General features: G+C 44.5%; 4 protein-coding genes across 5 annotated transcripts; 1 reads left to right on the top strand and 3 right to left on the bottom strand.

Annotated features, from left to right (window-relative positions):
- Positions 1 to 809: 809 nt before the first annotated feature.
- On the bottom strand, positions 810 to 4,655 carry LOC136964206 (PDZ and LIM domain protein 2-like). Its single transcript, XM_067258210.1, has 8 exons — positions 4,555 to 4,655; positions 4,306 to 4,457; positions 4,129 to 4,201; positions 3,663 to 3,823; positions 3,229 to 3,362; positions 2,589 to 2,703; positions 1,708 to 2,444; positions 810 to 1,489 (listed from the first exon to the last, which is right to left on the bottom strand). The coding sequence occupies exons 1-7, from the start codon at positions 4,645 to 4,647 to the stop codon at positions 2,285 to 2,287; spliced, it is 888 nt and encodes a 295-aa protein (XP_067114311.1). The 5' UTR covers positions 4,648 to 4,655; the 3' UTR covers positions 810 to 1,489; positions 1,708 to 2,284.
- A 1,064-nt stretch (positions 4,656 to 5,719) lies between these two features.
- rnf180b (ring finger protein 180b) lies at positions 5,720 to 11,308 on the bottom strand. Of its 2 annotated transcripts, XM_067258208.1 has the most exons (8): positions 11,203 to 11,308; positions 10,356 to 10,443; positions 9,699 to 9,791; positions 8,344 to 9,300; positions 6,822 to 7,035; positions 6,520 to 6,645; positions 6,112 to 6,328; positions 5,720 to 5,759 (listed from the first exon to the last, which is right to left on the bottom strand). In XM_067258208.1, the coding sequence occupies exons 2-7, from the start codon at positions 10,434 to 10,436 to the stop codon at positions 6,135 to 6,137; spliced, it is 1,665 nt and encodes a 554-aa protein (XP_067114309.1). In that variant the 5' UTR covers positions 10,437 to 10,443; positions 11,203 to 11,308; the 3' UTR covers positions 5,720 to 5,759; positions 6,112 to 6,134. The 2 variants fall into 2 exon arrangements, with proteins under 2 accessions (XP_067114309.1, XP_067114308.1); XM_067258207.1 differs by lacking the exon at positions 5,720 to 5,759 and having other exon boundaries at positions 5,851 to 6,328.
- A 1,845-nt stretch (positions 11,309 to 13,153) lies between these two features.
- On the top strand, positions 13,154 to 14,584 carry htr1ab (5-hydroxytryptamine (serotonin) receptor 1A b). The gene has a single exon (XM_067258209.1). The coding sequence runs from the start codon at positions 13,154 to 13,156 to the stop codon at positions 14,393 to 14,395; it is 1,242 nt and encodes a 413-aa protein (XP_067114310.1). The 3' UTR covers positions 14,396 to 14,584.
- A 5,071-nt stretch (positions 14,585 to 19,655) lies between these two features.
- On the bottom strand, positions 19,656 to 20,995 carry LOC136964366 (uncharacterized). Its single transcript, XM_067258463.1, has 2 exons — positions 20,940 to 20,995; positions 19,656 to 20,821 (listed from the first exon to the last, which is right to left on the bottom strand). Exon 2 carries the CDS (start codon positions 20,712 to 20,714, stop codon positions 19,920 to 19,922), a length of 795 nt encoding a protein of 264 aa, XP_067114564.1. The 5' UTR covers positions 20,715 to 20,821; positions 20,940 to 20,995; the 3' UTR covers positions 19,656 to 19,919.
- Between the last annotated feature and the right edge of the window lie 4,400 nt (positions 20,996 to 25,395).

Below are 25,395 nucleotides of genomic sequence, written 5' to 3'. Positions count from 1 at the left end.
GCTTGTGACAACTGATATCTCAGTCAAGCCTCCCTGTTGTTTCCGTCCCATCTCCAGAGATACGGGGGCTCTTCGAATATATTCGACCCACTTCTCTCTCTGTGGGTCATTTACAGAGCACTGAGGACAGAGAAAGCTTTTATTCATTCACGCACAGACGGATCCCTCTCACCTTGCAAACATGATTAAAATGTATTACTTATATTATTTTTTATTATTATTGTTGTTGTTGTTGTTATTCAAAAAAAATATATTCTCAAACATTATTAAATGTAAATGCATTTTATATAGTAATTGATTGCATGGAGACTTTAATAATAACTCGTAATGTTTAGTTGAGGTTTTCTGATAGAGCTTATTAGGATATGCAAGTACAAGTGAAGAAACAGGTGAAAGGATGAAGACAGCGGGGGTATTACAGAAAGCAGGTTATGCAACATAACCGGGTAACTTAACCCTCCAGCTGATTCACAATGTTGCAGCAACCTACTGGCAATTTTGCTACAACTCTGGGTGTCAGCTGGGGAGTTAACTAACCCGGACATGTCGCATAACCTGCTTTCTGGAATATCATGTGGGTCAAGTACTGTCTGGATTCCATCTTGTGTTCTTTGAAGTAAAGAACACAAAATCATAGTCATGGTTTGAGATTAGGTAACATTGTATCTCCCAAAAACTGGAGGGGTGGGAAAAAAAACATGAAAGCACTACAAAGAAATTGCAGTTTTCAGACAAAAAAAATCATGCAGTCTTGTAAGAAATGCTTTTATTAAAAATGAAATGTCAACCTTTTAAAGGAAATTCGCAGCTGCATTGGGGACTAGAAAAATACTTTAAACTTCCTGGCAGGTGCCATATTTGGTGAATTATCCACTGACGACCTGACCCATGGGTTGCTGGTATCCATTAAACACAATTATTACAAATGCCACCGCATTTCAATACGCATACACATATCTGACAAAGCATTGTATTGAGAGAAGCGGTTTATACTGAGCACTGCACTTACTGTGGCCACAGAAAGTAAATTCCTCTTAGAAATATGTATCTTTCAATTCATGTCATCGCATTCCCCATGAGTATGTCTAAAGTATCTAAAGAACATATCTCACTCGCCTCCCAATCGAAGAACTGACCACTCAAAAATGTCTGTCTAATACAAATCGCATGTTGGCCATGTTTTCAGGCAGCATTTTGTTGTTGTTTATTGTTTGGGTCCAGTTACACATCATCAAACAAGCCATTTTACAGCTGTTTTTGCAGACAGTGCGTAAAGACTGACCCCTACTGCACATAATGGGAAATTTCACATTTTCAAATGCCAAGAGGCCTCTAAGCGATGGCTGTTGAAAAACCTAAGCAAAGAAGAATGACACCACGTCATATGTCCTTATGGATCTGTAGAAGCACGTCCCATAAAGGTGCATAGGTTCCTGTCTAGGTTGAAAATACCATCGTAGGCTGGGAGACACCCCCTGCCTGCCCCCACCTTATTAGAAACTGCACGTGACAGCTCGGATCTAAGATTACATTTAGTCATTTATGTCTAAATGGATGGATTCGAGAGACCGCAGATAGAGTGCGGCTAGTTTGTTAAACGTTTTAGATCAACACTTGTTTTTGTTGATTTTATGTAAAGCACTTTGAGCTGCAATTCTTGTATGAAAAGTGCTATATAAATAAAGTCTTACTTACTTACTTACCCACCTCTCAGTTGCTGAACAGTCTTTGCCTGACGGCCCTCACACCTCATTGTGTGGCTTGCTGTTGCATTTGTGGTCATGTGTTGGTAAGTGAGGGTCAACATGTGGTCGGATTGCTGGTTCTACAGATAATATTTTGGTATAAAGGGAATTGTGAAGCATTGATCTCTCGATTCTTGATCTCTGAGGGCTTCTCAGCAGCTCTCCCACTCCTTGTCCTTGCTCACCTCTTACTCTTTCTCTCTCTGATTTCCAATAATCATGGTAGAGTAGGTAAGATTTAAAACCTTCACTTTGTAACATGTTTGCTTTGTAATTTATTTAATTCATGTGCAATGTTAATAAACATTCATTTAATTGAACTTTACTTTGACCATTCTTGCTCTGATTTAATCTATAGAGTCAAATAAATGCAATTATACTATTTTGTTAATATTAATACATTGGCCAGTTTACCCCTCTTCTTAAACTTAGGGGAATCGTTTTGGTCGTTTGGCCAATTTAAAACCCCTTACCATGTATCTTCTGTACTCATATAATCACATCAGACATTTGGCCTACGTTCCTGTTGGTTCCTCGGCTCATCGAGGACTCTGACACCTCTGAGAGGCATGTTTCCCACAGTAGAGATGCTCCCCTACCCAGAAGTGTCCCCTCTTCAGCAGAGTCAGTCCACAGTCCTGACACGTGTAGCACTCCTGATGCCGATAGCGCCCCTCGCTGATCTTAATGGCTTGCGTGCTGCAGAGGCAGAAGGGAGAGAGACTCCATCACCTTGAAGGTTGTGGACACGCGGCCATTTCTAAAAGGACGGAGGAGAAGCTAGGCCAGAGCGATGTGGGTGCAGACAAGTTCACGTTAAAATGTATGTGACGTCCAACGTACACAATCCGAGTGCCGCAGCTTTCACATGAGCGGAACGGCCGCACTCTGAAAAAGGGGAGGTTGCTGGGCGGGAGTGCTGAGGAGGGCGTCTTGTCTTGAGTTCTCGGACCTGATTCTGAAAAGAGACAAATTACAAAGCAGGGCAACTGGCCTAGTCAATGGCAGCCATCGCTTTTATTTGGGTCGCAATCCTTTCAGCTGTCCTTCAAACCAAGGAGTCAACATTGGGGGGGACGAATTACATTTTTTATGATAATTTCGGACTGTGTGCGTGGTTGCCTGTCGTAGCGTAGCACATTTATATTTTTATATCAATATATTGGGGGGGACATTTTGACCAGATTTGAATATTGGGGGGGGGGGGGGGGGGATGTGTCCCCCCCAATATGTATTATGATTACGGCCCTGCTTCAAACCCCACAACAAGTCAGGTGGCTGAGCGGTGAGGGAATCGGGCTAGTAATCCGAAGGTTGCCAGTTCGATTCCCGGTCATGCCAACTGACGTTGTGTCCTTGGGCAAGGCACTTCACCCTAATTGCTTCGGGGGGAATGTCCCTGTACTTACTGTAAGTCGCTCTAAATAAGAGCGTCTGCTAAATGTGTAAATGTAACAAGTGCAGGTTGTAGTGAGGGTCTTACTTCTATAGTCTTGCTCCAGCACTTCCTGTATCAGGTTGAAGGTGTTGGATTGGCGAGGGGCCGTGTCTCTTAGTCTGCTACCCTTAAAGACCTCCAAAGTCAGAAGCGGAGACGTCTGTCTGGGGGCATCGCAGCTGAGAACATGCCAGAGAGAAAAGTGCTATCATGGCCTGCTTCTATCTGATGTATTGTAGCATGTCATGTGATCTGTAAAAAAATCCAATATAATAACATCAAGATGTTTCATGCTTTGTAATTTGTAACGGTATATATATCATTTATTTGATAGTTTCGCACATTTTACTTGTGTTATTAGTGTTGTGTCCTTGAAATGATTTTGCGATATACCTGTACTTTGTGAGTGCTTAAAATGGCCACTAGAGGACAGAAATGTCAATCAAACCAAACAAAATCCTGACGGAAGCAGCTGTCACCTCTGGGTGTTGTCATGTTGGCCCTCGGTCTTCACAGGCTTCCTGCCTGGGGAGTTCACAGCAGGCAAGACTCTCTGTTTCATAACTGTGTGGGAGCACTGGGCACTCCCCGTGTTTGTTAATCCATCTCGGCTGACTTCGGACACTTTTTGCGCAAACATCTGTAAATACAACGGGGGTCAGATGGCTGAGAGGTTAGGGTAGCAGACGGTTGCTGGTTCCATTCCCAGCCGTGCAAAATGATGTTGTGTCTCTGGGCAAGGCACTTCACCCTACTTGCCTCGGAGGAATGTCCCTGTACTTACTGTAAGTCGCTCTGGATAAGAGCGTCTGCTAAAGGACTAAATGTAAATAGTGAGTCAAAGGCTGCTTTTAAGACATGCGTATTTTCCTTCTTAGAAAAGGCAGAGATCATTGGATGAAAATAGCACATTCGGAAATCCATAAAAAAAAAACAAGAACCAACCTGTTTTTGACAGGCTGGATTTTGTGGAGGCACTGCGACACATTGTGGCTGCCTGAAGATGGCTGCGTGTGGTCTGGACAGGATTAGAGGACAAATACGACACAGGTACATGCTCATCTGGTTCAAGGACCTTTTCCCTATGTCCACGTGCTGAATATGTGGGTCTCTTCACAGTACCTTTCTATAAGCAGCGTCAGCAAGGTTCTTGAGTTCTTGATGATGTCATAAGCTTGTACGTGAAGCATCCTTGCAGCGCTCTCTCCATTGATCTCCACTATCACGTCGCCCACACGTAAACTGGCAAGCTCTGCCTTGCTGTACACATTCACCTTCAGACACACATACAGTATTTCAGCGAACAAAATCATTTCAAAAAAAGTTTATTAATATTCGAATTGGCTTATTGGTCAGTCTGTTTGTAGCTACCTTAGAGATGGACAGAACCCTCCGGAAGTCCAAGCCCCCAGAGAGACGGAAGCCCCACGGCGGAGGTCCGGTTAGAGTGACCAATGACATCATCCGGACCACGGCCTCCAGATCCCCACACCGGAGATGCGAGGGAAGACGATGAGTTTACCTTCACTCGATGCAGCCTTTCGACCTCTGCAGCGTGAACTTGCTCGGAGCCTGCCTGGTTCGAGCGTCAGTGACAGGAGAGGCTACAGAGAGGTAGCCCACATGTTCATGTGAGATAGGAAACCTCCGCCCAGGAACATCTATATATAAAGTCCTTCAAGATCTAATCTCCGTACAGAGCAGACCTACTGTGTAACATAGCTTATGAAGTCCTTGGGTCATGTTTACCATTTTGTTGCATTCCCTCTGCATGTTCCTTCTAGTTCTCGTTAGTAACCCGACAACTGAAAAACAATCACATTCCAATATACTTAATACAATGACTTAATCGTACCTGGTATCCTCTGCGGTGCCAAGGGAAGCATGTAGGACAGGACAAATATAGTAAGACTAACAGTCTCCAGGCCTTCAATTGAAAGACACCCTTGAGCCAATTAGACAACTGACGCACAAGGGCATTGCCATGTATTCTAGGCTTTTGGCTCCACCCCGCTCATTGTTCTGTCGACCACGGACTGACGGACAGACCGAGGAACAGACAGATGGACGAAGGGGAGACGCATTGTTTAAATGATTGTTCAAAGATCTAGCTCACCTCGTACCTGCTGCACCCTACAATACAAAAACACATTCAGTAAGCATTCAATTGTTTATTTTCTATTCATATCTAAATTATGTTTTAGCGGAACACAACTGGATATGTTGTGTTCATAAATGTGATTTTTCCAGTAAGATTCTGTAGCTTCACTGCTTTTGAACTGAGATTGTGTTTTTTTTGGATAGCCTTCAATTAGAAGACTTTGTTGAATTATGTGTATAGTATCATAAAATACGACAACACTGTAACTCATGAACCATTGACTGGGCATGTGTTTCCTTTAAAAGCAGACGTCTAAAGACGACCTGCACAGAACAGCCCTCCTGTTTCCTTATGAATGTAAGGCCTTCTGTTATATGTGATGCATTGGATATCAAACCAGCTCAGAGAGCTCTCCTGTTTCATTCTGGGTTCCAGTCACAAGAATGTTTGAAAGAGCCTCGAACCATCGGGGCCACTGAGGAAGAAAAGAGTGAGTCACAATAACGTTAATATTTTCTGTACACCAATAAAACCTGAAATGAATCCCTTAGATTAATTAAAGTTCACCCTTTATTTATTTTAGATGCATTATGAAAACAATGAAAAACCTCATTTGAATCATGTGCACTTTCTCCTTCCAACATACAGATAGACAAAGCAAAATAAGGTATTCCTAATAAAATGCAGAATTAAATATTTACTGTCCCGGTTGATTACATGAAACTAAACATTAAATATTCAATTTCACAAAAACGTCAAGTCCACTATCCATATTGAATGAGAGGCTAAAGAAACCTTCAAATGGATAATTATCCCATCTAGATTACTAGAATGCTGTGTTTGTTGGCGCTCAGGAGAAGAAGAAGTAGGCCAGGAACCCGAGGATGAGCAGGGCCAGGATCCAGTTGACAGAGTGGATGTAGATGATGACCAGGTCGATGTCAAAGAGCCAGCCTCTCATGTCAGCAAGGTCCAGGGCGTCTAAGGTGAAGCCCGCGGGAGCAAAGTGCCACCGTCTGTCTGCCACTGCCTGTCTCTGGTACCCTGTGTGTGGGTGTGTGTGTGGGAGGTAATGGTCAAGTTTAGAATAAAGCAGGGAGATGGAGCCACTGTCGAGAATATGGCTGTAGCTCATAAATGGCCAACTCTTACATTGACACAAAGGCATATCGAAGTGTGAGGCTCAAGGGGGGCGCGATATTTAGTGAATGGAAAGCTCGCTGCGTTCATCTCACCCCAGAAGATACGGAAGCGCTTCCTGCAGTTGGGCAGGGGCCATTTTGCACACGTGGCTTTCTGGAAGTTCTGCTTCCGGGTGTGGTAGACCTTAGGGAAGAAGGTCTTTGCTGATTGGTTGAGCTCTGAGGGCAAAGGGTGACAAGAAAAAAAAAAAAAAAAAAGTTTAATGTAGATGAAGGCGTATTTGAGGTGTGTATTTCTGTAGTATTAGTAGTTTTGTAGTAAGGCAAAGCTGCTAGGTGCATGAATGCTTTGTTTAGTGGGGGGCTGTGGTTGGGGAACGAGCGGTGCGGCTCACCTTTCTGGAAGAGCGTGTGTGTGATGAGGGTGCGGCAGAGGGGGCAGGGGGTGCTGGCGGGCCGGTTCTTGGCCAGGGTGCGGAGGCAGGGCTCGCAGAACACGTGGCCACAGGGATGGCAGCTGAATGGGCTGTAGTACACGTCCAGACACACGGCGCAGGTGTAGCCCTCACGGTCCCCCTCCTCGCTGTCGGTCAGCACACCTGACACGCTCTGACACACAGCGCGACTATTAACAAAACTGCCAGCGTGACGATAACGCAACCGTGCGGAATCTCTGCCGACACGCGACGCAATTGTGTATTTATTACCGCTACTCTCGTACCCTTCTGAACTACAATAGGGTCTTTAAAATCAAATCCTTGGGAGATCCAAGCTATAGGGCGTGCACGTTTAATCATGCGTGGCCAATTGTATTTCATTGACTTTCGTTGGCTTGTTCGGTGTAGATGAGCACCACTCCAGTTAGGCAGTGGAGTGTCATGGTGAAGGAGCATGAGACAGTGGAGAATCGTTGAGAGAGGGGAGGGAGTCAGGTGGCTGAGAGGTGAGGGAATCGGGCTAGTAATCCGAAGGTTGCCAGTTCGATTCCCCGACGTGCCAAATGACGTTGTGTCCTTGGGCAAGGCACTTCACCCTACTTGCCCCGGGATGAATGTCCCTGTACTCACTGCAAGTCGCTCTGGATAAGGGCGTCTGCTAAATGACTAAATGTAAATGTAAAATGTTGAACTGGTGGCTTCATGGCATCCTCTTTTCTCCAGGAAAGAGAGCGACGCGAGGGAGAAGAATACTCCTCGACAGCGAAACCCATTGAAAACAATTAGCCTTGCTGTTGTAGTGGTAGACCAGGTCGCAGGTAAACCATTACATTAACATGTAGCATGGTGCAGTCTGCATCAATAACACAGTGAATCAAACCTCAAAGGCCCCCAACATTCCCCTCTAGATGATAATCCTTCCCATAGCCATGAAATAGCTACAGGCTCAGTATCCAGTATTCCTGAATAGCTGCATTAATCTTTGCATCCCAACAGGACAGGCCAGACACCCAGGCCAGATCATCCTGTCTCTATTTGCTTAGTCAGCTCCCAGAATCACATTCCTAACCCTGACCCATGGCTAAAAGGCAGTTGGTCTACGATTTCAAACCCCAACCACCGATCCCTGTGCTCTAGATCACCACCATGTGGACATGTGGTGCATATATGACTGAGGCCAATGTCTGACTCCCTGATGTTTGCATTTGCTTTTTTGAGGGATTAATTGTATTTTAGAACAACCTTCTGACACTCCTTCTGATATTCTTCTTTTACTAGGACCTACAATATTTTGGCTACATGTCAAAATACGGCCTATGAAACCATCCCTTCTGGTTCATTGTTGAAATCCATCAAACATACGGCGATACATGTTATACAAAAGTGGACACGATCTACCCGGACTGTCATTTTACAGGGAGCTTCTCGCCATCCATCGGGAGACAGCCAATCTCACCTACTTGTATTCCCCACGTCTCACCTGATCCTTCTCCAGCTGGCTGTGGATCCAGCGCTCCCTCCTCCTCTGCTTCCTCCTCTGGCTCTTCAGGCGGTTCTTCTCCCTCTTGCTCAGCCTCGTCGGGCCGGGAGAGGCCGTGGACACGGGGGGGCGCTGAGCCTGGAGCTCCGTGGAGGATCCCCACACCTCCCGGGCCTCCTCCTCTTCTCTCTCCCGCTGTCGCTCCATGCTCGGGTGGCCGACCACGGCTCCTCTCGGGGAGACGGGAGGAGAACCAGGTGCCTCTGGGAGCGGGGCTGCGCGCTCTGGGGTCGGCCCGCTAGCACGGGGCTGCGCACAAGTCTGGGGCTCCTCTGTGTGGAGCGCCGGTCTTCTCTCTCTAGAGACAGGCAACAGGCGAGGAGCATTAGCTGGCCTATCAACAATGTCAAGAAGTTGGGTGGTGTTGGTTACTTGAGAAGAATGGGGTGACTGTTCCCTCCAACACCTCAGCTGCCCTTCGATATTATCCATGGGGCTTGACTGGGAGAGACCTAGAGTGCTACTGGATGTCTCCAACTCTGACCTGCTCCTCACATTTGAAAAGAAGCCCTTCTTTAGTGGGAGGGTAAAGGGATCGCTGGGATTAACTGACGGGGCCACTTGGCTGTCCGTTAATTGGTCAAGGGCATTGAGGTGGGTCGTGATTGGTCGGCTCTCCAGGTTGAGGCGGGGGAAAGAAGCGCAGCAGAACTGGGAGCTCGGTTGAGAGTGTGACCCCCCCGGTTCAGCCTGCGGGCACCCCCATCCTCCCCCCACCCTCGCCGTCCGTGTTCTGGCCATGTGGAGGGAATGTTTGTGATCGTGGTCCACCCGACTCTTGTTGAGGTGCACGGTGATCTCCTGACCACACGGGCATTTAGTCTGATTGATAAAATTAAAGCCCCCCAGTCGAGCACCGCAACTCTGGCAGTTCAGCCGTCCCACTGTCCAATGGGCCTGTGGAGAAAGACGATATCAGTGAGGATTAAAACATCGGATAGTCCTCGCAGTAGCCATGGCTGGGTGGGCACATGGAAAAAGAGCACAGAAAATCCTGTTTCAGATCTCAACCGGGTAAGGTGCTGTAATGATACCAGCGTGATTTCATGCAGAACACCAACAAATGAAGTCTCTCCAACAGGGGATACATCTAACAGAAATCTGCATACAAGTTACTAAATGACCGCTTATGTAATTTTTTTTTATTACAAGTCAGTCACCTAAGCTAAGTTCATGTAATTTTTCCATCCAATAAAGTTGCATCGGTAAAGTAATGCATTAGAACATGGATACACCTTAAACACAAAGGCATACTGATCAACCAGGTAAACACACACACACACACACACTCTTACCTGGCACACGGATGTCAGTATCCACTCAGGTAGCATTTCGACGTTCACATGCCAGACACTGCACGTGGCTTCCATGCTGTAATCTGTCGCTATCTGATACGAGACAGAAGACCTGTCTTGACTAACTTGGATTGGTTGTTTCAGAACAATGTGACGTCAAATCTATAACATTTGGCCTAACACGCAAACACATAAAGAAAGTGAATATACCAGTGATCTAATGGGTTGTGCCACATATCTGTATTATTTCCCTAACTTGATTGGGAAAATCTGTATAACTAAGTGTTATGGTCCAGTAAGATCCAGTCTGATTATTCTTGTTCTGGGTCAAATCAGGTGTATCTGCTAAAAGGCAGATGATTACGAGACAGAAGGTTAAAGAAAGTTCAGGATTCAGATAGCACTGGACATTGTACCGGACCAACATCTGAGTGTGATCTTGAGGGCAATATACCTGAAGGCTTAACCTACTCTGATTCTGTGTCGTTTTTTTATGTAAAGCACACTTAATACAATAGTGCCAATGAACAGGGCAATTCGTAAGCTGTTGAAGGCTAATACAACACAGTGTTGTAGTACATAAAGATCCTAGGCAGGGCTGGCTATACAGCTTCAGAAAGCTAAATATGATTCACTAGATGGAAAACAGTCACCCACCGGATACAGGCATGTTGAGTCTATGTAGCTTTTACGACATTTTCGGCACCGTAGCATTGCTACATTCCCTGGACTTTCCATAGATATTCTGTGGCAGGCAGATGAAGATGGCAGGACATCAGCATGGCATACAGAACTGTGTCTGTTGTTTCAGACCAACAGTCAAGACAGATAATGGAACGTGTGTGATAAACTGGCCTCACTGTAGGTAGTTCCCAATATTGAGGTCATCAGAATAACGGGTGATCAGTTCAGTGGGCATAAATAAATAAATATAGAACTAAAAACAACATTGGTGGCTTTTGCCTCGTCCAACATATTATGACAGGTTTCGCATGAATTACAAGACTAGCTAAACATGTCCTTTTGAACCTGCATTCAGGCTAGCAAAATGTGTCATTATTTGTCTAGTGTTTGGTTACGTACTGTACTAGCTCTAGCTAGTCTAGATTCTGAAACTGTACAGTTGCAAGCATTACATTAGCATTAGCTTCTAATCTACCACTTCAAGTCGCTAGTAGGGCAAGCAAACCTGACAAAGTAACAATTTCCCACATGCATGCCTAGCTGGCTGATCTAGCGATTAGGTTGAAACTAGCTCAGTAGGTCGGTCAGCTAGGCTATAACAATTCAAATAATCTAGCTAGCTCGATAGCTAACCGAGCTGAGTACTAAGTGGCAGAGCGTGCCAGCTCGGTGTTGTTGTTGTGGTACTAACAGCCATGTGGTCAACCCACCAGACTCACTAATAAACATGAATAAAGACAACTCTATTTCAAGTCGATAGAAAACACTTTTGACAATAGGTAGAATGTCAGTAACGGGGATATACAGTATCTTACTGTACCTGAGATTTAGAAACCAAAATTGCCACCGACGCTGTAGCAAAAATCGCTGATTTAACAAGTAAGTCGGTTGTACTCGGAGTTCAGGGACAATTGGTTATTGACGGGCAAGCAACAGTAGCCTACGGAAAGGCAAATAACCCAAACAGAGCTGAATGTCTAGTGCAGCAAAACTGTTTTGCTGTTTTGCTGCTCTAGACATCTGTTTGGGACATATATATATATATGTGGGGTCAAATTAGGGTCAATAATATTTTGCATCCAGAGAAATAGTTTTGCATCCGTAGAAATAGTTTTGCATCCGTAGAAATAGTTTTGAATCCATAAAAAAGTGTTGTATTATGAGAAATATTTTTGACCAACACTTTTTTTACGGATGCGAAACTATTTCTGCGGAAACCTTTTTCTGCGGGTGCAAAACTTTTTCTGCGGATGCAAATCTTTTTCTACGGATGCAAAACTATTTCTACGGATGCAAAACTATTTATATGAATGCAAAATATTAATTACCCTAATTTTACTAGCCTACATTGTATGTATGTATGATCACAAGTTCCTAACAGCAAGACGACTGAAATATATAGTTCAACAACCACATTCCACAACCATTTCGTACCCTTGCTGATTTCCTAAATCCGTTAAACATTGGCTACATTTCTATCTCAGATTTGTTAGAATGTGTTCGTGTTGTAGCCTACCTGTTGATAGGCTATCACCCTGTCCTTATCAAAACGAATACAAAAGTAGCTTATTTTATGTTGTTTTGGTACTGGACAAATTAGGCTATGTGAAAATATGTTTTCATCAAATTACACAGAATGATCATTGGAATTAGAAAAGGCCTAAAGGGGTTAGCAAAACTGCATCCAAAACCATGTTAATCCATAGCATACACAAAATCCAGGTATATTTCATTTAGGGTGGATAACAGGTTAGCGTTCCAACATTCCATCGCTTTGAAAGAAACGGATTAAAACTATAGCCAGCTTTGTCGGTCAGTAGCCTACCCTACTTCTCATCTTTGAAATTCTGGCTAGATTACTACCAGCAAGACAATATTAAATGGAAACTTTAATTTCAGTTAATTAACGCGCATGTACTCCAATTGTCATAAATGAACGCTTGGAGACTAAGAAAGTAGACGTACACCAGGTAGCAGCATTCTGACGTGCTGTTGTAGACAAGCAAGTGCCCAATACGCAACAGCCGCAACCTAAATCATTATTCTGCTAAAGACCAACGTTGGTCTCGTCGATTATTAGTTTAATCAATAAACATTTCTATAATCACTATCATGCATACATGTGAGCCTAGTCAAACAACTATTATACAAACATTATAATGACCCATCAAGGCCGTAGCCATGGGGTCAACATTGGGGGGGACGAATTACACATTACATGTTTTATGATATTTTCGGACAGGGTGCGTAGCGTAGCACATTTATATTTTTATATCAATATATTGGGGTGGAAATTTTGACCAGATTTGAATATTGGGGTGGATGTGTCCCGTCCCCCCATATATATTATGATTACGGCCTTGTAATGACCCTATGTAGGTTAGCCCAAACGTACGCTGGGGAAATAAACGAGGGAGGGATTTGTATATAGCTGGTTACTTGAGATTGCTACTCTATCCAAACTCGTTGCTTCCAAAAGCAGAATATATTTGGATGCTTGTATGCGCACGCCCTCATCTACCAGACCGAGCGACCAAGGAGATTGAATTGACGTAGCCTATTTTCCTTCGGCAGTATAAATATGCCCCCTGCTTCGTCGACACCAGTCGACACACATAGTTCATAGCCTCCTGTTCATCTCTGCTCTGAGGCGATGTGAATTACAGCTCAGATCACCATGCGCTCTGCAATAACTGGAGCTGTAGCTTTTTGCGCAGGGAAGCTTGATGTACGAAGTAACTGAGGACATTTTAAAATAGCAAAGTTTCGACATGGAGATGACTAACGACACAACAACAAATGGCAGTCTTGATGACTCGACCAAGACAAATGCCACCAAGGACATTGAACTAAGTTACCAAATCATCGCATCCTTTCTCCTGTCAGCTCTCATCTTATGTGCCATATTTGGGAACGCATGCGTTGTTGCCGCCATCGCTTTGGAGAGATCTCTTCAGAATGTCCAGAACTATCTAATCGGCTCTCTAGCGGTAACGGATCTGATGGTGTCTGTGTTAGTGCTCCCCATGGCAGCTCTTTACCAGGTCTTAAACAGGTGGACTCTTGGGCAGGTACCGTGTGACATTTTTATCGCTTTAGATGTCTTGTGTTGCACATCATCCATTCTGCACCTGTGCGCCATCGCTTTGGACAGATACTGGGCTATAACTGATCCCCTTGCCTACATGAAGAAAAGGACCCCGAGAAGAGCGGCGATTCTTATTAGCGTGACTTGGCTGGTAGGCTTTTCGATATCTGTCCCACCCATGTTGATCATGCGGTCTCAGCCCATCGGTGAGACAGAGGAAAGGCCCGATCCCATGAAGTGCGAAATACGACAAGATACACCCTGGTACACCATCTATTCAACTTTTGGGGCATTTTACATTCCATTAATCCTTATGCTAGTTTTATATGGACGGATATTTAAAGCAGCCAGGTTTCGGATCAGGAGAACAGTGCGCAAAACAGAAAATAAGAAAGTATCTGACTCGTGTTTGGGGCTGTCTCCAGCTCTTTTTCACAAGAAAACAAATGGAGAGCCTGGAAAATCCTGGAAAAGGAGTGTGGAACCCAAGCCGAATCCGTGCGTAAATGGCGCAGTTAAGCACGCGGAAGACGGCGAGTCGCTTGAGATAATAGAAGTTCACAGCAACGCAAAGAACAACCTGCCACTGCCCGATACACCGAATTCCGCTCCACTCTTTGAAAGCAGACACGAGAAGAACACAGAGGCAAAGAGAAAAATAGCCTTAGCGCGTGAGCGCAAGGCTGTGAAGACCCTGGGTATCATAATGGGAACTTTTATTTTCTGCTGGTTGCCGTTCTTTATCAGGGCGCTGGTAATGCCGTTTTGCAAAAAGTCGTGCTGCATGCCTTGGTGGCTGGGAGATATTATAAACTGGTTGGGGTATTCCAATTCCCTACTGAACCCCATAATTTACGCATACTTCAATAAAGACTTCCAAAGCGCTTTCAAGAAAATAATTAAGTGTCATTTCTGCAGACCATAAACTCACATTATATATTTGTGTAAAATGTTGGATTCCTGGTTTATTTGTTCAGAATTGGTTCTGAAACTGTTTCTATTTCTGGTGCAATATTTTCCAAAGGTTAGTTAGTTTGGAAAAGTGGGGTCAGTTGATTAAAACGGGATCAGCGTTTGATCATGAAGACAGAATAATAATGGTTATTATTATTATTATTATTATTATTATTATCATGTTAGGACCAGAATTGTCTGTGCGGAGGATACATCTGTAATTATTAGGTCTGACCGTTTATGCCCATGACAAACATTCTGCTTTGTAGTGATCAATAAAGCATGTCATTTCAGAAAACTGCGTTTGTGTTGATATTCTTCAGAATGTGACAATGAAACCTGAAATACACTAAATACATGAACAAAGCAAACCGTTGTACTGTGTATAATTGAAAAGGTAAGTTTGTGAATGCTATTTTAGATTTTAAACTAAGGAGAATGCAAATGAGTGAAAAAAACTGTCATGTACAGATCCAGAAAAAAGAGGGACCTCAGAGGTTTGTCCTGATTCCATCCAAGTTGGACTACATAGTTTAACCACCAGATAATAATTACTGTGCCTTAAGATTAAACATATATTATAGGGCTAGCACTAACGTGAAGAGCAATGCAAGGGCATGTGTACTGGTACATTTCTATTAGACATGTAATAGATGTATTTACATTTCAGTGTGTGTAAGAGAAAGAGAAAAAAATTGTGAACAATATAAGGTAAAGAAATTGCATCAACTAGAGTGAGATAAACTAGAGAACCGAAATAAATGTTTTCAAATGTACAATGGAGTTCAACTGCAGGATAACTGTTTTATTGATTACACAGATACACCTTTAGGCATAGCCCTATAACTGTCTGAATAGTGGAGATGAGGGCATGTATGCTGGTACACACTTATATGATGATATTTAATAGAAATAGATATATTTGAATGCTAAACTATGCCTGTGTGTCAGTGTGCATGTGTGTGAGAGAGAAAGAGAGAGAATGTGAGTGATGGAAATGATCTCAAATGGCGCAAGAGAACTCGAGAAGACAAAGAAAGGGTCTCAAATGGAGCTATGTGCAGAGTGAATGCTTGGGATTTGATTTCTGCCATTATTAAGATAGTCTTTTTATGTTTCTGGGATGTGTCATCTAGTGCAGCATTAGCATAGCTACAAAGCTGTACCATTTGCATGGAAGGAATCAATTAATCTCAACCTTCCACTTATCACCAAGATAAACATAAAAACAACACAAGTACACAACATCTGCATTGATTTGACTACTATCTAAAATTATATTCAATTGTTATAGCTTTATACAAAAAATATATTTCTAATGTTCATCTAATACTATTGTATTGTAGTTTTTGTTGTTGTTGATTATTTACAGCTGCACATCTACATTTGGGTTCGTTAACTACAACATGTCCAACAAATACTAGTCTGCAATGAAAACGTGATATTTACTGCTGTGTCTTAAACATACATATACAAATACATATAACTGTATAAAAAGTTACAAGTGTCGACCAGAATCTCAAGCTGTTCCTACAGCTAACTATATACAGTTACCCACGAGGCCGGTTTGGCAAAAAGCCTCTCAACGGAACCAAGGACGAAGAGCAGGCACGTCGCCATAGCGACACTCGGGGGCTGCAAACCCTGGGTCTGAGGGGCAATTATCTGATCAAAGGCCAGACACAATGGAGGAAAATAGAGAGGTCCCGCATGCAGGCCAACAGCTGGACTCACAACACCTTCCCTGAGGACCCCGTTGCTGTTTTGCCTCCCTGACTCCCAAACACAAGGCCAGACCCCTGCCCCCTGCCAACCTCGCCCTCCCAATACCTGGTTTCAACCCACCTCCACCATTTCATCCATCCTACTCCCTTGTTCACAAACAATATCTAGTGCTTGTCAGCTCCACAATGTTCTCTTTGAGTTGCAACAAGCACAGGTATAATTTCACAGCAAGTATGTTATGAGACCGCCGCCTCCTCAGATTCCTGCGCAATCTGTGTGTGTCTTGGTGAACACAGGGTGCACTTGGCAGTAATTCACTGTGTGCATTGGAGAAGGGGGAGATGGGGGGGGTAGTGGATTTATTCCATGTTAGTTTGAGTTGCTCAGTGATGTTCTGGGATCAGCCCTAGGTGGTCTTCTGTCAGGAACATTATGTTCCAGTGTCTCGAGTAAACTTGTGAAAGACGAGAAATCCCTTGAGTCTATCTATATCTGTATTGCATTGGTTTTCTTTTGAATAACCGTCAGGATGAGGAACAAGAAGTATAAGGAAAAGGTAGTTCTTTAACTGAATCAAATTTGCATTGCAGGTTTTTCATTGGCATGACCTATATTTGCATTATAACCATTTGCATTACCTTAAGATAAGTTTCTCAAACATGACTCACATCAGGTGCAATAATGTCCATACACTAAATCTACCACCAGAAAAATACCTGAACATTTTCCTCTCGATCTGAAAGAGAAATGTTTCTCACTAGTTTAGTGAAACAATTGTCACATATCACAGCTTTTCTTTCACCAATCCCATTCCCCTTCCCTTCTCACCCCATTTCTCTTCACTGCCCCTCTCAACCCGCCCTGCCCAAGACGATCCCTACTATATGCTGTCGTCATCGGATGTGGCGCAAGGAAATGCACACGTGTGACATCAAACAGAGAATCTTTGTAGTGTTGCTGTTTGTACTTTCGGCAGGTGCTGTCACCCCCGCCCCCCACCGCCCCCCCCACCCACCGCACCCCCCACCCCCATCTCACACACCTGTGATCCTAACCAAAGATGATGACACAGACATGACAAACACAGCCAGGGGAGAGGGGCGACCACATGTTTTTACTTATATATATAAGTAAAAGATACAGTATCTTATACTGCTTTACAACATTTTCTGAACTCATTGAACTGATGCAATGTATTGTTGGTACAGTAATCCCCGGCAAAACACCACAGAGTTGGTAGCAATGTTTTACACATTTCTTATTGTTCCAAATAAGTCTTATTGTTTTACTCCAAGGTTTTCAACCCTGCACTGTAGGTGAGGCTCACTATCAGAACTTCAGCTCTGCTTTATTTGTAAGACCAGAAGGTTACTGCTGCTTCCACTGTAAGTACATACTTGTTAGTCCATGTCTCTCTGCTTCCGAAAGATGAAGAGCAGAAGAGCAGAGCAGGAAGTCAAGAGAAGCCTTTTTCACCAACAACCAAAGAGTTCATCAGTGTCCTGCCAAGTGTCATTGCCATTTCAAAGGACACGGGTATAGCTCTTCAGTACACTAGGTGCCAGTGGATGAATTGGAACAGACTTTTGGCAGAGCAGGATCTTTGTCAGTTGTCGTTAAAGTGCCAATTCATTAGAAAAGGACAGAACAACGACAGTCTGGGCCTCTAACTGTAAGAAATACAACAATCAAAAAATCGGATGCATTCAAAGTCTAAATCCATGAAAAACATGGCCATTATAATGAGCAGAGAACATTCATTCCAATTCTTGACTTGTTAGACAAGCTCAGCTGGGTAGAAACCCCAGAGGCTTCAGTCGTGGGGTGAACCCAGAGAGGAATGGAGCTGCTACCCGCTGTGAGCAGGTGGAGATGAAAAGGACTCTGTTGCTTAGCAAGAACGAGATTCTTCTGTGAGAAGCAGTAGTGAAGGAAAGTTACCTGTACAGTTCTACACCCATGTCTCCCAGGTGTTACTCCAAAAGCTGAGAACCGTGGCTTGTAACATTTTCTATGTTGCAGTATTGTATAAAATGCTCTTTATGCTTTTCCTCTCCCTCTGGCTTGAAGGGACATGACACAATGTTTCTGCTTTTGGATTGAATTGTTGAAATAAGGTAGTCGTGCAGCGCAGTTAAAGTTCATTATTCGATAATTGGACTCTTTCTTTTTTTCTCTCTCTAACACACATTAACATACATTAACACACACACACAAACTGGGCACACACTCCCCTGAGGAAACAGAATGTCCAAGGCTCGATTGCCTCTTACACAGATGTTGTGAGGATTCATTCTTGTCACTTTAATATTTCATCACCTGCTGAGGACCCCCTGAAGCATGGATCCAGCAGAACAGGAATTAACAGGGCTTCCGTTATGAAATACTAATTAGCAATCAGAGTCTTAACTAAACATAGTTTCAGACTTCAACTGTTGTTATTGCGTGGTGGTCACAAGGGTTCTGTTTTAAACTATGATGTCACACAGTGAGACTGAAGAGCATGACAGCAGGTTTGGACAACACAATCTCTCGCATCGCACAATAGTGTCAAACCGAGGATCCAGGACTACTGAGAGAGAATTACAAAATCATTTATTATGGTTTACTGCAGACACATGTTACAGTAATAAGTGGAGTGAAGTAATTATGAAGCATCTGAATTCAAAAGCCTAAGAGGAGTGTGTTTTCCTCGGCCTCGTGAGTTTTTGATGAATTCCTGATGAATTGAAGAATATTTTTTTATGAATTTTGTCATGAAACTGTCCACAGTCTTATGAAATCACTGCAGATAGAGGTCGGTCAGATAATCTTGCAACCATCAAGGGGTGCCTATCCAAATAACTGTAGTTATCTGTTGTTGCAGATCCTCTCTCTTTCAGTACAGTTACTAATGAAGTGTGATGGTGGATTGGATTACTAAGCTTTTACTATGGCGACGACATTCTTGCAAGCAAAGTCAGAGATAGCGAAGGACTGGCACACTCTAAATCAGAGGTCTTGTATTTTGCTAGGATTAATATCCATAGCTTGTTACATACATTCTCAAATCGAAATGCCCATTTCACATGGATAAAAAACAGTTGGTTAAATTTAGTTCTGTGAGATGAAGAATCCATTTGACTAAAAGCAAGTCGAATACTAGCTATTTCAAAGGAGCTATGAATGCTTAGTAAGTGTCAAGTCACATGTTAGTGATGAATCCTTTATGTGTATAAATATTTTGTCTCTGCACGAGTACAATTGAAAAAGCTAAGGGCGGAAATAAGAAAAGGCAAGTCGTTAAGTAATCTAATGGGAGAAAGGAAAGAAAGAGATTGCATGAGACAGGGCGTTACCCAGCGACGGAAAACCAAGACAGGAAATGCGGCCCATCAGAAGAACAAATGCTCTCAGCTACAATACTGTGATGGACAGAACATAACAATCAAGGACATTAAGACTGAAAATAAGCAGATTACGGGATGGGTACGTTTTGCACGATTGACCCTAATGGATGCTTGAGGTTCTCGTTTAATTGAATTCATTATTGCAACTACAACCTGTGCAACATGATCTTCGACAGGCATTTGAGGTTAACTGGGAAATATTCAAAACACGGAACACTTGTGAATCAGTGTGAAGCATTGCAATCAACTCATCAGGATCGTTTTCCTAATTCTCGAAAGACATGTTCAGATAAAGAACTCCCACACCGTCTCAATACACTTGCTAAAGAACCACTGTTTTCACCCTTAGAGTCATCAAAGACACGCCCGGCCGTGATAGAGTCAAAGGGCAGAGTGTTCAAACAGGATCACCTGGGTCTGGCTGAGGCTGGACAACCTGGATGGCCGAAAAGCTCCGATCCGGGAGTAGACCTCCGCGTCCGAGCCGGCGCCCCACGACAGGTGAGGGCTGGGAGGGGTGGTGTGTATGATGGGCAGGGGGAAAGGGAGAGCCACGAGGGGAGACGTGGGGGGGAGGGGCGGCGGGGGGAGGAGAGGGGGTGGAGGGAGGACGCGATGTGGAGGGGGAGGGAGGGTGGGAGGCGGGGAAGCCGGCGGCGGTGGCAGAGGGGTGACGGGAGCGTGTATCACTAGCTTTGGCGGGGGCTCCCCAGAGGGGGGCTCCACGGAGGGGGGCTCCACGGAGGGGGGCTCCTCGGAGGGGGGCTCCCGCGCATGCCGAGTGTCGCCGTTAACAGGCAGTTCCTGAGGCAGATCAGGGTTCTTAAAGGTGTAGGTGGCAGCATGGCAAAAGCTGTAGTACTCCAGAGCGTCTCTGGTCCTGGCGAGCTTCAGCCTGTGTCGGAGCTGGAGGAGTCGGTACAGCAGCAGCAGGATGACAGCTCCAGCCAGGGACAGCAGCAGCACGACCAGCTTCGCATCCGGGCTCCAGCAGCCCTGGCCCAGACCCAGCCCGCAGGGGGCTCTGGGGGCCACAGGCTGGGGGTAACCCTCCCTGCTGTTTACTATGTCCCGGCTCAGCAGGGGCTGGATGGTGTCCAGAGGTATGGGGTGACTGCTCCTCAGCGCGGGCTGTGGGGGGATCTGTGGCGGAGGGAGGGCCTGCTGCCCCTGCATAGCTCCCAGGGTGACCCCTTAGAAATGTGTGGCTTCCACCAGGTAGAATGGGAGTGACAAGGGTGACAAGCTTGAGCCTCCGAGCTGCCTGTCTCAAATGGCTTCATCTGCATGGAAACGTGCAAAAACTGTGAAACAAATCAGGCATCCGTGAATTCAGGTGTGAAGATTTAACAGAGTACCTTAATGTTTAACATAAAAAAATCAAAAATCAAACCTACTTACCCATGTTTATAGTTTCTAGAATGTATGCTCGGAAGACTCAACTTGGACCTTAGGTCTGTAGCTTTCCAGGGTGAAAACTCCACCCATGCACCAATGAGAGGAAGCCAGTGAAACTGCAGGAAATACTGCATTTCCTCAACACTAAACACTAGCAGCCAATTGGGCAATCCTTCCCATCTCCATGGTTACAGGAAACTGGTAAAGGATGTCTTTACCGGAAGCTTTTGCTATTTTTTTCAAAGAGAGTGGGACAATTGTGCCACTTTCTCTCCGACAATCTCTCGCTCCCACATTCTCTCCGACAATCTCTCGCTCCCACATTCTCTCTCTCTCTCTCTCTCTCTCTCTCTCTCTCTCTCTCTCTCTCTCTCTCTCTCTCTCTCTCTCTCTCTCTCTCTCTCTCTCTCTTTCTCTCTCTCTAACACACACACAGTTTGAACATATTAGCTGAGCAGGTCTACCTTGGTAAGTGGCTAACTTAACCATTATGTAGACCTCAAGGCCAAACACTAAATGTTCTTTTGCACATTAACATGTTTTGACCAGCCACAAAAAGGAAGGAAATGGATTATGGATTATGATGTTGATATGTGTAAATGGTCAACTAATGTGAGCATGTTGAGTCATTGCCTGAGGTCTTTGGTGCTTTTGTAGGAAGGGCTTAGGGGAACAATCAGCCTGTATTAATGCAGTGTTATCACACAAAGTCCAGGCTTAAACCCCTGGATAACAAAAAGCAAAATATTTGGAAAAGGATGACTGTTTCAATGTTTAAAAGAAGCCCACATTCACCACCAGTTTAGTGAGTGTACTTTTGATTTGGTTTATTTATTTATTGTTGGCCTTAATGAAAGCAGGGCGTTATCTGATTAAGTCTGCCTTCAACAGACAAACAAATGACACTAGCTTGCCGAGAGACACCAGTCCAGACAGGCATCATGTCTCTCTTCATTTATCTGTTTTAATAACTTTCTATCCTGGCTGGGGAGGGACGAAAATACCCAAGTCTCACCATCCTCTGCTCACATACACCATCCTGGCCCCCCTGAAGCACGGGACGCTGAGAAATCTCAGATACAGGAGCAGGGATCATATTAAAAAGATCTCTTATCGTGGGTTTATTGGCGGCAGTAGGGAGGGTGTTTAGCTGAGAAGACTGTTGGCAAAAACAGAAAAGTAGGAAAGAAATGACCTCTGTAGCTTTAGAGAAAACAATCCCATCAAACACTGAAGTGTCAAAATCTTTGTTTTGGGCCAAAGGCTCTGCTGTTAAGACAAAACTGGTTGACAGTTAACAAGTGATTGTGGCAGGTGTGACACCCTCAGCTCCTTCTGCTAGATATACACACTCACAAATGCGCACACACATCACACACACACAGATGCACACGCACATCGCACACATACAGATGCAAAGCATGCACACACACACACAGTTTCTTCAAATGTACCATCTACCTAAATGAAAAGCAATCTCACATGCGATCATCAAAGTTACAAACCTATCATCGGCAAAACATCCTACATACATTACAGATGCCAGTAGATATTTTCCCAGTGAGAAAGGATGACCAGCACTTTGACCAGCAGTTGAAATCATCATGACACATCCTCAACTTCTATCAAGACAACTTTCTGGTGGTGAGAGAAATGATGTTCTGCTCTGAAAACTCCCCAAAAGGGAGAAGGAAATCAAAGTCAAGGATCTGGATACAGAGGGATTGGTGAGTCACTTAAGTGAGCCCTAGGTTCCATGAAGGAGTTCAGAGCTCCCGGCTCTGAGTGGCCAACATTGGTTTTGAAGGCTGGAGTGGGCTCTGGTGATTGGTTTAGTTAGAGTGTGTCTGGAGCCTGCTTCACAACCGCGTGAGGACTCATTAGCGCTCACTTTATAACCTGCTCGATGTTAAGACGAGGTACATTCAGCCATTACCACGGTGGATGAGTCAGTGTGCGTGTGAGCAGGTTCGAACGCAGACACATTTGGCAGCAAGTGAACCGAGAGAAAATATTTGACTGTCAACCAGCCAAGGAGTTTTCTTTTTCTGTGGAAATCAAATCAAATCAAAATGTATTTGTATAGCACTTTTTACACGCAAGCATGTCACAGAGGGCTTCACATACGCCCATAGAACTGCCCCTCAACCAACCTAAACCCTCAAGTAAGACAAGGAAAAACTCCCAGAAAAACTCACTAGAGGAGAAAAAATGGAAGAAACCTTGGGAGGAGCAATTCAGTGAGGGATCCCCTCCTCCAGAGACGGTTGTAAATCTGTGAGGAAAAACGGATTTGTGATTCAGATGCCATCGAAAGCAAATCAGCTTTGAACATCTTGATCTACAGAGTTGAATTGACTGTTGAACTTTGATATCACAGCAGTGACAAAGCTCCGGGTAATTTTCAATAACAGCGTGTGTGTTTGTATGTGTGTGTCTGTTTACGCACGCCGCAACATTCCCAAGCCATCCATGATCCCTCAATTGAGTTAATTCAATTATTTCACTTGCCTGATTGGAGCCGCATGACGTTCCAGATCTCAGTAAGCCTAATTGATTGTCACGCAGCTCCTAATGAATAATCAGTCTTTTAATCACCTTTTGGTAAGGCCTAGCAGGCTCTGCTCTTATACGTGTATGGCCAGTGCCCATAGTGAAAGCCTGTCTGATCAGTTCTACATGGACGTCAGACAAGCCCCTCCCCCCACGCACACACACCCCCACACTCCCCACCCCTCCAGGCCACATCAAGTTCCCCCGGCCCTAAGCTGTCTACAGCCATCCCCACACAGACCTCCACAGCACACAGAAAGACAACCCCCACCTACCCACCCCAAACCCAACACGGAAATGAACACTTACAGTATAAGACAATCGTTTCAAACCGTGGTCATGAGCACACTGCTACATGCGCTCCAGTTACCTTTCGTCATGGTCAAATATCATTTATAAAGTAATGTGTCGTGCACCATCAAGAGAGCAAGGCTTTAACCTGATCGTTCCAGTCCAGTGGAAATGAAGCCACATTCAGTAACCTTTTGGCAAAGGGAACACAGTAGAGTGGCCATGGGAATCATTAATGCTGTGCAGGAGGGCCTTTCATGGTAATCAGCTACGATTCTCACACGGAAAATGACACCGTGAATGGACACTCAATAGTCAAGGGGCACACAAGAGCACACAACTGGTCGCATTTCTTGGCAATCAGCTGTCCCACATGAAGATGTGTGTGTGTGCGTTTGTGTGTGTCATTAAATACCTCCCCGCAGGGACAAAACCCTTATTACCACTTCAGAACCATACACATACACACACACACACACACACACACACTCACACTCACACACACACGTCACACATGGCGTCAGCAAAGGCTGGGTGTTGACCTCCGTGATTGGTCGAGTAGCTGGTCCCTGTAGACCGCTCTGTGCTGCCGGGCTTCTCTCGCCCTCTCCTCTCTTTGTTCCCCTCATACATATTCATGTTATCAGTGATAAAAGGACACCCTCACCACAGTCACACTTCACCTTAGTCAACGTGTGTGTGTGTGTGTGTGTGAGAGAGGTTGTCTTCACTATGAATGCACGTCTGTAAAAGGGCCAACCGAGAGAGTGGGGCGCATCAAGGACACACTGACGTTTTGTAGGAGCCAACTTTAAAATAGCTCATTGGAAAAAAATGAATTTAACCAAATGAAGGTTGAACAACCCATTCGTTATCCTCCGCATCACATTTCAAGTCATCGATGAAACATAGTGCGGTTAATTTCCCCTGGGTTTATTATACTGCAGCTTCCATAACTGCTTTTCTTCTTAAGAGTCAAGGGCGTCGGCTCGTCAAACTTGACCCATACTTTATAACTGTCCGTTAGCTAAAAGACACTGAAAAAAGGTTATGGTTTAAGTGTGACTGTATGGTGTTTCAGACAGCTGTGAGTTTAGGGCGAACATTAATCCACGGTTCACTGCATCCACATGCATCGAGCCGAGATTTGATGATTACTCCCCAATGAAATATGTTTAGTCATTTAGCAGACGCTCTTATCCAGAGCGACTTACAGTAAGTACAGGGACATTCCCCCCGAAGCAAGTAGGGTGAAGTGCCTTGCCCAAGGACACAACGTCAATTGACACGGCCGGGAATCGAACTGGCAACCTTCAGATTACTAGCCCGACTCCCTCACCGCTCAGCCATCTGACTCCCACTATCTCATATGCCTTTGCTTGCATGCCACGTGACACCATTTAATCCATGTAAAAACGAGAGGTGATCTGTATGTTCTTGAGGGTTGAGATGTGAAGGTTAGTTATGGCCGGGTAACATGTCCTTGGGCAAATGTCCTGGCATCCAAAGTGCTAGACTCCATGTTCCAACCCTGATTTGTTTGGCTTTTTCAAGAAGCTGAACCTGACTTGCCAGATGTTTTTTTTTTACACATGATCATCTGGGAAGTCGACCA

The sequence above is a fragment of the Osmerus mordax genome, chromosome 20, assembly GCF_038355195.1.
Source record: "Osmerus mordax isolate fOsmMor3 chromosome 20, fOsmMor3.pri, whole genome shotgun sequence".
Taxonomy (NCBI): Eukaryota; Metazoa; Chordata; class Actinopteri; order Osmeriformes; family Osmeridae; genus Osmerus; species Osmerus mordax.
This window is presented reverse-complemented; position numbering and strand designations above follow the sequence as displayed.

Coding starts and splice junctions, on each gene's coding strand:
- rnf180b (XM_067258208.1), bottom strand. CDS start 10,436: ATGGAAAGTCCAGGGAATGTAGCAATGCTACGGTGCCGAAAATGTCGT. Junction 9,301..9,698: donor TACTGACATCCGTGTGCCAG/GTAAGAGTGTGT, acceptor CTTTCTCCACAG/GCCCATTGGACAGTGGGACG. Junction 6,646..6,821: donor ACACACGCTCTTCCAGAAAG/GTGAGCCGCACC, acceptor CTTTGCCCTCAG/AGCTCAACCAATCAGCAAAG.
- LOC136964366 (XM_067258463.1), bottom strand. CDS start 20,714: ATGCAGGGGCAGCAGGCCCTCCCTCCGCCACAGATCCCCCCACAGCCC.
- htr1ab (XM_067258209.1), top strand. CDS start 13,154: ATGGAGATGACTAACGACACAACAACAAATGGCAGTCTTGATGACTCG.
- LOC136964206 (XM_067258210.1), bottom strand. CDS start 4,647: ATGATGTCATTGGTCACTCTAACCGGACCTCCGCCGTGGGGCTTCCGT. Junction 4,202..4,305: donor CTGACGCTGCTTATAGAAAG/GTACTGTGAAGA, acceptor AATCCTGTCCAG/ACCACACGCAGCCATCTTCA. Junction 2,704..3,228: donor GCTGGAGCAAGACTATAGAA/GTAAGACCCTCA, acceptor GTCTCTTTTCAG/AATCAGGTCCGAGAACTCAA.